General features: G+C 43.9%; 1 protein-coding gene and 1 pseudogene across 3 annotated transcripts in view; both read left to right on the plus strand.

Annotated features, from left to right (window-relative positions):
• The window catches only part of PDSS1 (decaprenyl diphosphate synthase subunit 1), a 47,343-nt gene that overhangs the window by 10,366 nt on the left and 22,374 nt on the right, over nt 1–14,603 (plus strand). For all 3 annotated transcript variants that reach the window (XM_039220519.1, XM_039220521.1, XM_039220520.1), the window contains exon 5: nt 12,561–12,702. In XM_039220519.1, the coding sequence (XP_039076450.1) occupies nt 12,561–12,702 (142 nt within the window). The remainder of the gene's footprint in view (nt 1–12,560; nt 12,703–14,603) is intronic.
• Nucleotides 104–5,429, plus strand: LOC120222624 (annotated as a pseudogene).

A 14,603-nucleotide genomic window follows, 5' to 3' on the forward strand; every position in this document is an offset into this window, starting at 1 on the left:
TGAATACAACTCACGCAGCCTAGAGCAGGGCTTCTCAGCTGTGACACGACTGACATTTTGGGCCAGATAACTCTTTGTGTGGGGGCTGTCATGTGTATTATAGATGTTTAGCAGCATCCCTAGCCTCCACCCACAAGATGCCAGTCGCACGACCCGCCAAGTTGATGAGCACCAAAAATGTCTCCAGACATTGCCAAATATCCCCGGGGGACCAAAATCATCCCTGGCCGAGAACCACTGGACTAGAGAGAGTGTGTGTTTGTATTTTTCTCAGATTAATGCATAACACAGTCTGTTACCCTCAGAGATGACCTGGGAAGGCAAACATTCTGTATCACTCTGAATCCTCTCCAGCTCTCCCCATGGTTGCAGATTTTTTCAGTTTGCTTTACTGAAACTAAAGCCATTAGTTAACAGAAGACATGGAGGGTATAACACAACAAAGGCATTGCTAGTTTAAGAACTAAGTTCGAGGGGCGCCTGGCTGTCTTGGTTGGTAGAGCAGGTGACTCTTGATTTCAGGAATGTGAGTTCGAGCCCCGTGTTATGGATAGTGTTGACTTAAATAAAGTAAAAAGTAAATTCAGCACTGTCCTCCCTGGGGTATTTTAGCTGTGGCCTTATTCTCCCATAAATGATGCACCAGGGCTCACCAAAGACACAGCGCACAGACAGTGTCTGGCATTGGGGTGGGAGTTCCAGTGGTGGCATGCATTTGAGTGGCATGGTATCCCACAGTACCCAGCGTCTTGAGAATATGTGCTTCCTTTTTTTTTTTAGTTAGATTTTAGAAGATTTATTTATTTTATTATTTTAAAAAAATTTTATTTTTTTTTACAAATAGTTTATTATCAAGTTGGTTTCCATATAACACCCAGTGCTTATCCCCACAAGTGCCCTCCTCCATGCCCATCCCCCGCCTCTCCCCCACACCCATCAGTCCTCAGTTTGTTCTCAGCATTCAAGAGTCTCTCATGGTCTGCCTCACTCCCTTTCCCCCACCATTTCCCCCCTTCTTCTCCCCCATGGTCCTCTGTTAAGTTCCTCCTAATCCCCCTATACGTGCAAACATACAGTATCTGTCCTTCTCTGCCTGACTTATTTCACTCAACATAACACCCTCCACGTCCATCCATGTTGCTACACATGGCCAGATTTCATTGTTTCTCATTGCCATGTAATATTCCATCGTATAGATAAACCACATCTTCTTGATCCATTGGTCCGTTGATGGACACTTAGGCTCTTTCCATGTTTTAGCTATTGTAGAGAGTGCTGCTATGAACATTGGGGTACATGTGCACCTATGCATCAGCAATACTGTATCCCTTGAGAAAATTCCTAGCAGTGCTATTGCTGGGTCATAGGGGAGATCTAATGTTAATTTTTTGAGGAACCTCCACACTGTTTTCCAGAGGGGCTGTACCAGTTTCCATTCCCACCAACAGTGTAGGAGGATGCCCGTTTCTCCACATCCTCGCCAGCATCTAGAGTTCTCTAATTTGCTCATTTTAGCCACTCTTGACTGGCGTGAGGTGGTATCTCAGTGTGGTTTTGATTTGAGAATACGTGCTTCCTGAAAGCCCTTTTGAATCAGGCTCGTAATTAGCTAAATGTCCAGCTGTTACTTCTGTGACTCTTAAAGCAAGCAGATTGGGAGGCAGGGAGCTTCTGAAGACGTGGGCCATTTCTGGTTCTGCTTGCCGAGAAAGATCTAAAACAGCATTGACCAAAGGTAGCTGTAGATTCAGGGCTTGTTTGTAGATAGTGCTACCAGAGGCGTCCCTGGTAGCACCAGAACCCATTCCAGTACTTCATCTGCTTGCCGGTGATGGGAGAATTGAGAGATCCTTACTTTAGTGTTTGACAATCAAAGTTTAATGGCTTTCCTGCGGCTTATCAGACAGTATCTTCTTGCTTGTGAAATGTGTAATATGTAGGTAAATCATAATCCTGGTGAGGGTTTTAAAAAACCGAATAGAACACATACCTAAGAAATAGCAAGGGGGAGGGGCGCCTGGGGGGCTCAGTCGGTTTAGCCTCCAGCTCTTGATTTTTGTTCAAGTCCTAATCACATGGTTCATTGGATCAAACCCTGAATCAGGCTCTGTATTGACAGTGCAAAAACCTGCTTAGGATTCTCTTGCTCTCTGCCCCTTCCCTGCTCACATGTACACTCTCTCTTTCTCTCCAAATAAATAAACATTTAAAAAACCAAGGGGGAAAACTACTTTTACTGATTTTTTTCTCTTTCCTTTATTAAACTTTTTAGTTGTCCATTAAATATTCCTTGCTAGATTACTGGGACTTCTTAACCTGAGGTCCATGGGAGTTATGGAGGTCTGTGCGTCCCTTAGAATTATATGCAAAATTTTTTGTGTATTTGCATTTTTCTGGGGAGGGGTATCTTAAGCTTATATTCTTAAAAGGCAATATGGTCCTGAAGAGCTTAAGTCTCAATCTTTACATTTCCTGCCTATATCCTAATAACCATAGTACCTGGGCTGGTAAAGTAGGAGTGCACACAACAGATGACTCAGACTTGAAAGGTCCAGAGAACAGCTGGAGTGGGTTTGAAATGCACCTCCTAGATGCTTCTTATTGAAGAACTCTTCAGTGAAGGGCTCAGTGCTGACCAGGTCTCCTTGACCGAGAACATTCAGTCCTCAGCCTCTTCAAGTGTAAGCTGCAGAAAATCCTCTTGCTGGCGGCCATGAACTTCTCAAGCCAGCCCACATTAAGGGACTAAGAGGGAGGTGAGGGGCCATTCTGGCTCCAGAGCACGCAGTGGATGGGCCCATGTTGCAGAAATGTCTCACTCTACCCAGGCCTGCTTCCTCCTCTCCTCCTCACAGCTGTTGATCCCGAAGGCACTCCTGCACAGATAGGCATCCTGTACTTTATACTTCAGAGTCGGCTTCCCAGAGAACCCTACCTGCCACAGAGTTCAGCAAACTAACTGTAGGTCAGGACTTACCTTTTCAAAGAAACTATATCAAAAGTGAGCTGTATAGTAAGTAGGTTTCTGTAAAATCACCCCACCCACTGATTACAGCACAGCTGTGGCATCTCATCTTTCTCAGACAATCCAAACCCCCTGCTCCTCAGCCTCTTTGAAGGGACCTGCTCCTGTCATCGATCTTGGCACCATCCATTCCTGGGAGGAAATCTTTCGGCACTGGAAGTGGCTATCACTGCCAGTGATCGGGGTGACGGGACTGCTCACGTTGTATTAGGCATGTATATATCTGTCTTAATTGTGCAGATCGTCAGGTGGCACTGAATCCCACTGGTCCATTTTACAAAGGCAGACATGCGATTAGCTGGTACAGATTATAAGAGCCATTTCACATTAGTTACTATGTCAAGGGTCCAAGTGTGATTAAAAACCTTACATTCAACTATCAAGTGAAGATGATGAGGTATATCGAGTAATTTGGAGGAGGTGACTTTTATGATTCTAATAGAGACATGGGAAATTCCAAAAACATACCCTGGGAAAAATACAAAACAGTCATTATAGCACCATCTCACTTAAATGATTCCTAAAATCAGGCCAATGATTTGGGAGCCATTCCTGGTTTCTGTGTGTTCCCAATCACTGAGCCAGCTACCTCCATAGCTGTTTGTGGGATAGGCAGGAAATTTGGTGCCAACTTTAACCTAGGAGATGGCCCTTTTGATGTATCCTATTCATTACCGAAATGGACCTTGAGGACAACAGGCACCCAGCTGGGCTCCTTCTGTGGCCTGCAAGGCCCTGTGTGGCTGGAAGGGAGATGGAGCAAGAGCCCAAGCCTGAGGGACACCCCTAAACCCTGTGACTAAGGCCCTGCCACTTTCACCGCCCAGAGCCTCCTTCTCCAGACCTAGTGCATTCTGGCATCCTGGTGGCCTGGGCCTCATGAGTATAATGATCACCAAGGCCCAGGATGTCCATCTTCAGTGCACCCAGTGAAGGGCACTGGGGAGCCTCGAGGGTCCCTGCTCTCCCTGCTGCAGGCATGTAAAACCCGAATTGGTGAGGAGCAGCTGTATTCTCTGGCAGTTAGAGACAGATACCTTTGGTCACCAACATAGAGCCCTTGTTCCACACTGAACCAGGCAGATGCAGTACTGATGTGTCTGTGTCTACCAGTGGTGCTGGAAGCACCTCACAGATTCCAGCTGCAGAATGAGAAACCCTGGTTAGACCAAAGGCATAGCTTTTAAAGTTGTCGAAGTCTGTCAGTGCACAAAACGACACTTAGACAGTGAAAGATGGCCCCTTGGGCATCCACAGATCTATGGCTCAGGACTTCTGCACTAGAGCTATATGATACAGTATACTGATGGTTCTGGAATAGAAGTTCTATTTTATCTTGACCAGTAGAACTAAATGATTACATGATGAGAAGCAACAGCATATTGTGTATTGTTCCAGTGCTCTTCCTGGACTTTTGTTTGGAGGCCAGGTTTCTCTGTGACAGAGCACAGGAAAATACATACAGGGATCTGCAGAAACCTGGTGTACTGGTCAGTCAGCATGAACTGTCAGATTTGGGCACATCTATGAGTGAAAACGGGTCACCCTGAAGGTGCGAGTGACCAAAAGGGCCCTATGCAAGTGCTACAGGAAGAGAAACCTTCATCTTCAGATTTGGCTTCCAGACCACGTATCTCATCTAGAAGGAGAGCAGTTAGTGAACCAGGGAACATTCAGATGAATTACCTGGTAAACGACAAAGTGCCAGAGATCTGATAGTTTCCTTTCGTTCAATGAAGGCCTTGCTGTGTGTGCAGTAAGGAAAATACGCTGTGAAAGAAGCAGTATCAGTGAATGAATGGGGACTTCAAACCCGGATCTTGATGCTGGTGTAAGTGAACATTGAGGTGACCAGTTGGATCAAGATTCAGTTTCAGATCAATCTCGTGTAGCATTTATAGTTGAGTCTTTAAAGATGATAGTCCTAATGAGGATGGATAAGAACTATCAGATGAAGATGATGAGGTATATCGAGTAACTGCATCAGGCAGGTGAGAGTGATACAGATTCATTTGAAGAAGATCCTGAGATTTCCTTAGCTGACTGTTGGAAGTGAACTTCATGCAATGAAGTGAGACCTCCCCTTCCACCTCATTGCAGCAGATGTTGAGCCCTTGGTGAGAATTGGCTTTGTGAAGATAAAGGGAAAAATGGCTACAAAAGCCAAAGTAGAAAATTCAATGCAAGGAATAGAGGGCTTTGATGTCCCTGGTTATAAAACAACTACAGTGAAGGATTCCAGAGAATCTGTGCTGAGGAAAATGAAGAGAAAATCACACAAGACTCCCAGTCCCAAGAAACTGAGGATATACATATGCGAGCAGGGGAGAGGAGCCTGGGACGACAGAATCTCAAAGAGTGCCCATGCTCAGCACGGGGCCCGACACTGGGCTTGATCCCATGATTCCTCATGACCTGAGTTTAAATCTTGAGTCATGCACTCAAACAACTGAATCACCCAGGCACCCAGTTTGCTTTCATTTTTAATAACGGTTTTAAAGATACTGATTAGCATGTAGACATCTGTTGGCTTATGGAGATAACTGTAAGTTGTGGCATCATATTGTGAAAAGTTTGTAGTTGTACTTACTGGTTGTTCAGATTCTGAATCGGGGTTCAATTTAGTCTTTACAAAACAGTGTTTCTTCAGCTTGAAAAAAAAACCAACTGTTTAAAGGTTTGTGGCCATATTGTGTGTCATATAGCCAGCTTTCAACTATATATGGTAGGGAATTTTTGACATTTATAAATAGTGCTTTAAAAAGATAAATGCATGGAAGCAACAGCCCATGAGGTGCTCAGGAGTGTTGAATATGTTCAGTTATAAAATGAACTGTTAACAAAAATTAATAAAAAAAAAAACAGAATTTTTAAATGTTTATTATTGAGGGAGAGACTGCACACACGCACATGCAAGCAGGGAAGGGACAGAGAGAGAAGGGGACAGAGAATCCAAAGTGGGCTCTGTGCTGACAGCAGTGAGCCCAGTGTGGGGCTTCAGCTCACGAACCATGAGATCATGGCCTGAGCCAAAGTCAGACGCTCAATCAACTGAAGCACCCAGGCGCCCCATTACAGAAATTAAAAAAAAAAAAAAAAAATCTTAAGGGGCGGCTAGGTGGCTCAGTTGAGGATCTAACTCTTGCTTTCAGCTCAGATCATGATCCTAGGGTCGTGAGATTGAGCCCTACATCAGCTGAACATGAGGCCTGCTTAAGATTCTCTCTCTCGCCCGCTTGTGCACTCTCTAGAATTAAAAAAGAAGAAAGAAAAAAAAAAAAGGATCTTAAAGTAGAGTTTATAATAAAGGATACCTACTAAGGTGGAGGAGATTTTGATAACCAGACAGTCATCCATTTCACTGTTGAGGTCAAGCTCAAGCGTAAGGGGAACATTAGAGCAAGAGGCCTCTAGGGCTTTTAAACACATACACACCCTCTTCTGGCACCCACCACACCAGGATGATTTCATCACTAAAGGAATCAGCTATGCTTGGATTCGCTGTGCCCAGTCTGAAAAAACAAAAAACAAATGCCGTGTTAATTCTGTAGTGCCCAGAATCTGTGGGGGAAGCCCTGTGCAAAGCCAGCCTGGATAAGTTACCAGTCTAAGACATCATCCTGGTAGGCTGCTCGCCATGCCTTCAAAGATCCCGAAACCTCTGCAGTACTTCTTTGGTGGCAAGAAAATAAGCAACATGAACCCTGCATCATTTGTGATGCACTTTGCAGGCGTCTGTTCTCTCTGGAGGTAAATACCAGGAGCTGCTGCTCTTGGATGTCAGTTCTTTTCTCTTGATGTCTCCTGAGTTCCGGACTCATGATCAAGCCTAAAATTGTGTTTTCGACCAAGAGAAACAGACTCCACTGAGCCTGGTGTGCTTGCTTGGGTTTATGATGGTGGATAGCCAGATGGTGGATAGCCAGTGACCAAGGACAGTGACCTGTTAATTCCGGCATCCCTCCTGAACTCTGCGGTTCTTTAGATGAAAGGCGCCTTTGGTGTTCATGCCAGTAGCGTCCTCAACATGCTTGTAAGGAATACAGGAAAAGGGAACAAGATTACAGAGGCCAGGGAACAGAAAGATGACACCCAAGCATGAAAAGCAGACAGTGAGAGATGGTCAGGAACCCTGTGGGCCCACTCATTCTACCTGACTGCCGCAGTGGAAGATGAGACACTTCCGTGTACTATCAGTAATGAGGACAAAAGGAGATTTTAGACAGGTTCAGTGACAGCAGGTAATTTGAAGAATTGGATCCCTGACAAGGAAATGTTTGAGCACCAACAAAAGAGGCTAGTGAAGGTAAGAAACCATTAAGGCACCTGGGTGGCCTAATTGGTTAAGCTTTTGACTTCGGCTCAGGTCATGATCTCACAGTTTGTGGGTTCGAGCCCCACCATGGGCTCTGTGCTGACACCTCAGAGCCTGGAGCTTACTTTGGATTCTGTGTCTCCCTCTCTCTCTCTGCCTCTCCCCTACTCGAGCTCTGTCTCTCTGTCTCTCAAAAGTAAAGATTTAAAAAATTTTTTAATAAAAAAACCCATCCGGCTGAAAAATGGCCGCACCGAAGGTATGCACCTCCTCATCCTTGGAGCCTGTGTTATGTCATGTAGCAAGAAAGGATCTTTGCAGAAGCAATTAGTTAAGAATCTTGAAATGAGGAGATTATCCAGGATTATATGATGAGCCTTACGTGTAGTCATATGTCTCCCTGTAAGAGGAAAGCAGAGGGAGGTTGATGCACACAGAAGAGAGGGCAGTGTGAAGGTGGAGCAGAGAGATTTTGAAGATACCTACTTTGAAGATTGAAATTCCAGTGCCATAAGCCCAAGCCTGCAGATAGCTGCCTGTGGCTGGAGGGGGTAGAGGGGTGCTCCATGGAACTGTGTTCAGGCCTCCAAAACTGTGAGACAGTTTCTATTGATTTAACCCACCAAGTTTGGGGCACCTGGATGGCTCAGCTGGTTAAGTGTCTGACTCTTCGTTTCAGCTCAGGTCATGATCTCAGGGTTCGTGAGTTTGGGCCCCACATCAGTCTCTGTGCTGGCAGTGCTGAGCCTTTTTGGGATTCTACCTATCTCTCTCTCTCTCTCTCTCTCTCTCTCTCTCTCTCTCTTTCTCTCTCTCTCTCTCTCTCTGCCCCTTCCGTGCGTGCGTGCTCGCTCTCTCTCAAAATAAATAAATAAAAACCCACCCAAGTTTGTGGTAATGTGTCACAGCAGCCACAGGAAAATAACACAGGCCCTATCATTACATCGTGTCACGTAAGTGCAGGGAGGGGCCCAAAGGGGCTTCTTTCTCATTCTGGAGGTGCCTCTTCTACGTCCACCAGTTCTGACACAAGCAGACCAGAGGTAGAGCAGGACACGTCCCACAGTCTTCATAGGCAAAGGATCCCAGCCTGTAGCAAGTCTGTTCAGTGACAGAAAGAGAAAATCGTATCTGAGCCTCTATGGATATCTTGTTACACATACTGAAAACTTGAATATGTGTGTGTTTTCATCAGGTAACAACTAGGAAATGCAGTTTATATCCCGAAGAATTTGATAGCAAAGGACTCTAATTGCATTTTAAGTAGCAAGTTTCTCCAGTACCAAACTGAAAAAGTATCCAGTCATGTCCCTCCAAATTCATAATGATGCAGAGTATGAGAGGGAAGAGAGGTCATCGTCCGTGATTTTGCACGCAAGCAGGTGAGCCATTCTGCTCTCTGAAGTGGCTTGGGGAGTCATTATCCTAAGACTTTTGCACTGCCCCCCTCCATCCAGGTTTCAGGTCATGTTTAAGGCAGTGGCCTCTTGTTTCATTTGCCCTGATTTGGAGGCAGTGCAGCAGTAGATCAGCAAAGGCTGAGTTTGTACAAGAAACAAAAATCCCTTCTCTAGGAAAGCTTCCATTTGTGGCTTATGGCAAATCAAATGAATACCTGATAGAACGGCATTTTTTCAAACTTTGCGCATCAGAATCTCCTGATGTGCTTTTTACAAGTGCAGATTCCTGGGCCCATCGTCAGATTCTGATCCCTCAGTCTGTATTTTCAGGAGAATGGATTCCGACATGGTGGACAAGTATTACATATTTAAGAAACACTAAGTTTGTCAGAGTTCTAACAAGCAAAGAGAAACACTTATTTTTAGAATTGTTAGACAAAAAGAACATTTTGTAATAGAAATAGAGCCTTCTGTATAAATACCACTTGAGAGTTCTGTTTTTTATACAACTTCTGTAGATTTGGGACTAGAAGCTTCTGTGTACCTGCTTTTAAAGTAAAACCCCATTCACTATTTAAATTTGCTACCCTCGTTCATTCCAAACCAAAGTAATCAATTGACAAGGTTTGAATTTCTGTTGAGAGACATTTTCCCACACTGGGGGTTTACTTGTAATTTGTTTTAAGACTTGACAGTATGTATTAGTGTGAATAGGAAAAAACCGTTTTATTTAAGTCACATGTAAGCTGAGGCAAGGGTACATGAGGGTGGGGCAGACCATTTTATTACTGCATCTATTTTTGTCTGTACTTGAACTACTCCATTATGAAAAATGTTGCTTTAAATCTAATGAAGGGGAAAAAAACAAATATCCCAACGGGCTCGCTGAATCATCACATACTCCTCCACGTGTGAAGTACAGGGGACACAGCCAACTCTCAAACCAAGGGGCTCCTTTTCTCAGGCTGTCTTGCCCGTCTGGCTTTTCTTAGCACCTCTCCCAGAAGCCAGGAAAGTGTGTCAGCTGTTTCACAGTAGGAAGTGGAAATGGTGCCCAGCTCTTTGAAGGCATGACTCAGTTTGGCACTTTGGAGCTTTCGTCTTAAAGATAGCGTGAGAGTTTTCTGTAATCTGTAAATTTTGGTTCCAGCCATTATGCTGCGCTATGGAAAAGCAGTGGCAGTGTTTTCCAGATAGAAGCCGGCACACATTAAAACTTAGTTGTGTAAGAAAAAGGACATCAGATACAATCAGAAAGCATCTGAGGGGCACCTGGATGGCTGTTGGTTAAGCGTCCGACTCTTGATTTCAGCTCAGGTTATGATCTCACGGTTCATGAGTTCGAGGGCTGCGTCAGGCCCTGAACTCACAGTGTAGAGCCTGCTTGGGGTTCTCTGTCTCCCTCTCTCTCCCCCTCCCCTGCTTGCTCGCTCTCTCAAAAATAAACATTTTTTTAAGAAGCATCTGAAATGATGTTTATTCTGCATAGGGTCTTTGTCACAATGCCAGCTAACGTTCTAAACAAGAATCCTGATTGCAGTCAGTACTTTAGCCACGTAAAATGGCCTTTCTGTATACATGTAGTTGTTGAGATTTCAAAATATTTTAAGAAATCTTTCTTTGTTTTAATATCTTGAAATTACAAAACCTGCAGCGTGTCAGTGAGCGCTGCCGTTTCACCGCAGCTCCCAGCAGGGACCCATCTGCTGACAGTTTGTGATGATGGAGGCGGGGTCCACTTAAGAGAGTGTTAAGAAGGATTAGAGGCCCGCACAGTTGTTTTTCAAGGGAAGTCCTGCTACTAACCAGTAGGAAGTGTGTATTAGACCAAAATGCCATTGTGAAAATATTCTGAAAGATGACCTTTATGTGAAACAGCTGTAAACGTCTACCTCTTTTCCTGTACATTTGAACTCAAGTAAGATAGGGTCGGGTAGGTTCACCTGAAAGATACTTAAGGTCCAAGCCTCCTACTGTAGGGCCAGTGAGCAGTGTCTCATCGAGGGCTTCACAACAAGCTCTTAGAAGCCATTGGAACCTTGTTTTCTCCTTTACTGTCGTGTTGTTAGAACCAGTCCACACCCTGTGTTGCTTTACTTCTCCCACCTTGGAAGACCGTGGTGTGATCTGGAAGTTTTTAGAACTGTTGTGATTATGGCAGGTTAATAAATAATGAGCTGCACTTAGCAATCGATTTCTGGGCTAAAAGCAGTTGGAAGGGTCTGAGGTTTAATTCTGAAATCTTAGCTAAGAGTTGGCGGCAAAACACCCTATTTTAAAAAAATATTTAAAGGGAGATCAGAAGGTATTCTTCAGACTGACTGTAGTTAAATACCAGCATCTTTAGTGTACTTGCGCTTCATTTTCCATCACTTTCTGCTAGATGTGAGGCACTAGAATGGGCACAATCTTTTGCAGATGTTCAGACTAGATTTTTTTTTTTTTTAAGAAAAAGTTCTATTTCAACATCCTTCTCTCTTTTCTCCCTGGAAGAGATAGTGTGATGATATTTTGAAAAATAAGAAGCTGTTGGAATAAGTGAAACATTTCGTTAGATGCGTTTAAGTCAGGCATATGTTTTCAGTTTCAGAAAAATTCAGTTGGTTATTTCCCCAATTTGATTATTTCAAAATTCAGCTTTTAAAAATTCCCATAGTTGGTGATGTTGATAATGATAATGATTAAAAAGGGGCACATTCCTTTTGAACTCATACCCATGTATCTTTTTTTTTTTTTTTTTACTGTTTATTTTTTGAAAGAGAGAGACAGAGTGCAAGCAGTGGAGGGGCAGAGAGATAGAGGGAGACACAGAATCTGAAGCAGGTTCCAGGCTCTGAGCTATCAGCACAGAACCCGACGCAGGGCTCGAACTCACAAACTGCGAGATCATGACCTGAGCTGAAGTCAGACACTTAGCCAACTGAGCCACCAGATGCCTCACCCCATGCCCACCCGCCATGTATCCTCTTGAGAGTGCTTATCCTGTATATTGTGTTAGAGATGAGAAAGAAAAGTTTCCATTTCTTTTTTTTTTTTTTTTTCTTTTATTTCTAGGAGAGAGAGAGAGAGAGAGACAGAGTGAGCAGGGGAGGGTCAGAGAGAGAGGGAGTCACAGACTGAAACAGGCTCCAGGCTCTGAGCTGGCAGTCAGCACAGAGCCCGACGCGGGGCTCGAACCCACAAACCAAGAGATCATGACCTAAGCGAAAGTCGGACGCTCAACCGACTAAGCCACCCAGGCGCCCCGAAAAGTTTCCATTTCTAATGCCAAGGTGAAATATGAATTAGAAGACCGTTGTGACAAAAGTTCTATTTGGGTGCTTGAGGTCTTCTTCCTAAACATTTCATTTAAGATGGTCTTAAAAGCTTTAAATATATTGATTGTGGGTTCTTTAGAATACTTTTTCAAAGTGCTTCTTAACCCGTTTCCCCACTCCTCCCACAGAAATATACTTGTAGCCTAATCACAACTGACCAACTGCCCAAGATGCCCAAGACCACAATTCTGGGACATACAGGTGATTCTTCAGCCTGATGGCCAGACTTCTGAGACGTTTAAACTTTATTGCTGTTAATCATACAAATTCTCCTTCTGAATGTGCTGTCTATAAAATATAGCCTCAGCAGGGTAGCTCACACATTTTTAAAATATTCTCCAAATGGTAGAAATGGCTCTGTAGGGAAGCCCAAGTATTTATACAGTTTCTCTTAGAGAAATAAAATTCTTTATCCTAGATCGGATGTCCAGTTTTCACAAGATGCTTGCTGAGAAGGTTATAGGCGGCGTCTCTGTTAAAAAGCATTGCTTTCTGTTAACTAGAGACGTGCAAGCAGGCCAGCGCTCCATAGCCTTAATTGCAGAAATGATCCACACCGCTAGTCTGGTACACGATGATGTCATCGACAACGCAAGTTCTCGGAGAGGAAAACACACGGTTAATAAGATCTGGGGTGAAAAGAAGGTACAGTGTTTTTGTTTTCTTTCAGTCTTCTTACTCAACCACGTGCTCTTTGATTGCATTTATTCTTTTAGATTTGTCTCATTAAAAAGTAAAGGATGCTTCCTCAAATGAGGCCTTCCAAATTTTAAAATAGAACTCAGGTCTTGCCCGTGTACAGATGTTTGCTAATAGAGAAAACCATGGAAAACTGAACTTCATATTTCTGGTTATTCACAGTTTTACATAGAATTCCTTTTGGTTATAGAGAAAGGGATTTTTGTTGTTATCCAAAAAGCATATTTCATGAGGAATCATAATTTACTTCTGGGCTCAGATTACCCAGTATCAGTTTGATTCTTTAACTATCTATTGACTGCCGTTTGTAAGAGTGTCATGACAAGTAAATAAAGCTAAAACATATGTGTGTGTGTGTGTTATACTTTTTTAAAATACAGGTATGTATAATGATATATACACACACTGAAAATTCTACCTTTTTTAGAGGCTGTATAATTGAGTTTGATTCATACATGTATATTTTAAAGCCTATCTGCATAGTATTTTATCAGCATCTCTTGAAGGGGTATATAAAATGGAGACTTCCGCTTAAAGGTATTTAAATCACAGGGTGAGGAACGGGAATGAAGCTGCACAAATGAACATGAAGATGTACAGGCCTTTTGTGTGAGGCAGACGACCCATCACCCCACACGCATCCTGTGGCCACAAACAGAACATTAGTGTGAACGAGGTTTCCCTTGGCTCACCTTCCCTTCTCTCACATATTTGTAGTACCTGGTTGTCTCCTGTTTTTTGCCCATATGAAAAAGAAGAAATATGTATTAATTGTTATTTTCATGTGCTGGTTTTGCTTTCATGTATGTGACTTTGCTGTGTAGTTGAGTCCTGTGATCTCATTTATAAATCTCTTATTTCAGAGTTTTTAAATTAAAGGTTTTGTGTCCTGTGGGCAGAATTCCATACATCAGAATATTGTTAAAAAAAATGGGGAGTGCAGTTTCATTTTGGAGAGGTTGTGCGTACCTTTATGTCATGTCCCTGAGTCAGCTATCCATTTTTAGGGCATGTCCCTAAAGCCTTAGATAAGAGAACAAATCCAGGGGCCGCCTGGGTGGGTCAGTCGATTAAGCATCCAACTTCAGCTCAGGCTGTGATATTCATGGTCCGTGAGTTCGAGCCTCACATCGGGCTCTGTGCTGACAGCTCAGAGCCTGGAGGCTGCCTTAGATTCTGTGTTTCCCTGGGCCCCTCCCCCATTCACACTCAGTCTCTCTTTCTCTCAAAAAGAAACAAATACTAAAAAAAAAAAATCTGGGCTTTCTCCTTGCCTCGTTAGTCCCCCCTGTTATTGTCTCTGCTATTAGGGGCCTCTTTCAGCCTGAGACTGGTCTCCCTTGTGCAGCCCTGCCTTCCAGCCTCCTCCCCTTTACTGCTGCCTCTCAGCCACAAGTACTATGTATCCAGTAAAAATCCATTCACACAGCACCTGCTCCAGGAGCCCTCAGTACCCGGCCTGGGTTCCAGCCCTTCTTTCTTTTTTTTTTTTTTTTTTTTTTTTTTAAATGTTTTTTTATTTATTTCTAGGAGAGAGAGAGAGACAGCGTGAGCAGGGGAGGGTCAGAGAGAGAGGGAGTCACAGACCGAAACAGGCTCCAGGCCCTGAGCTGGCAGCCAGCACAGAGCCCGATGCGGGGCCCGAACCCACGAACCGCGAGATCATGACCCGAGCGAAAGTCGGACGCCCAACCAACTACGCCACCCGGGTGCCCCAGCCCTTCTTTCTTTTAACCACTCAACCAGCGATCCCCAGGGCCCAGTCTAGCGACTTCACTTTCACAGGCTGGAACCTTCTAGCCCCTGGGATCCCTGGGGCCAGGAGAGGAAAGATATAAAAGCCTAGA

Source organism: Hyaena hyaena, unplaced genomic scaffold, assembly GCF_003009895.1.
Source record: "Hyaena hyaena isolate Hyena2069 unplaced genomic scaffold, ASM300989v1 scaffold_896, whole genome shotgun sequence".
NCBI lineage: Eukaryota > Metazoa > Chordata > Mammalia > Carnivora > Hyaenidae > Hyaena > Hyaena hyaena.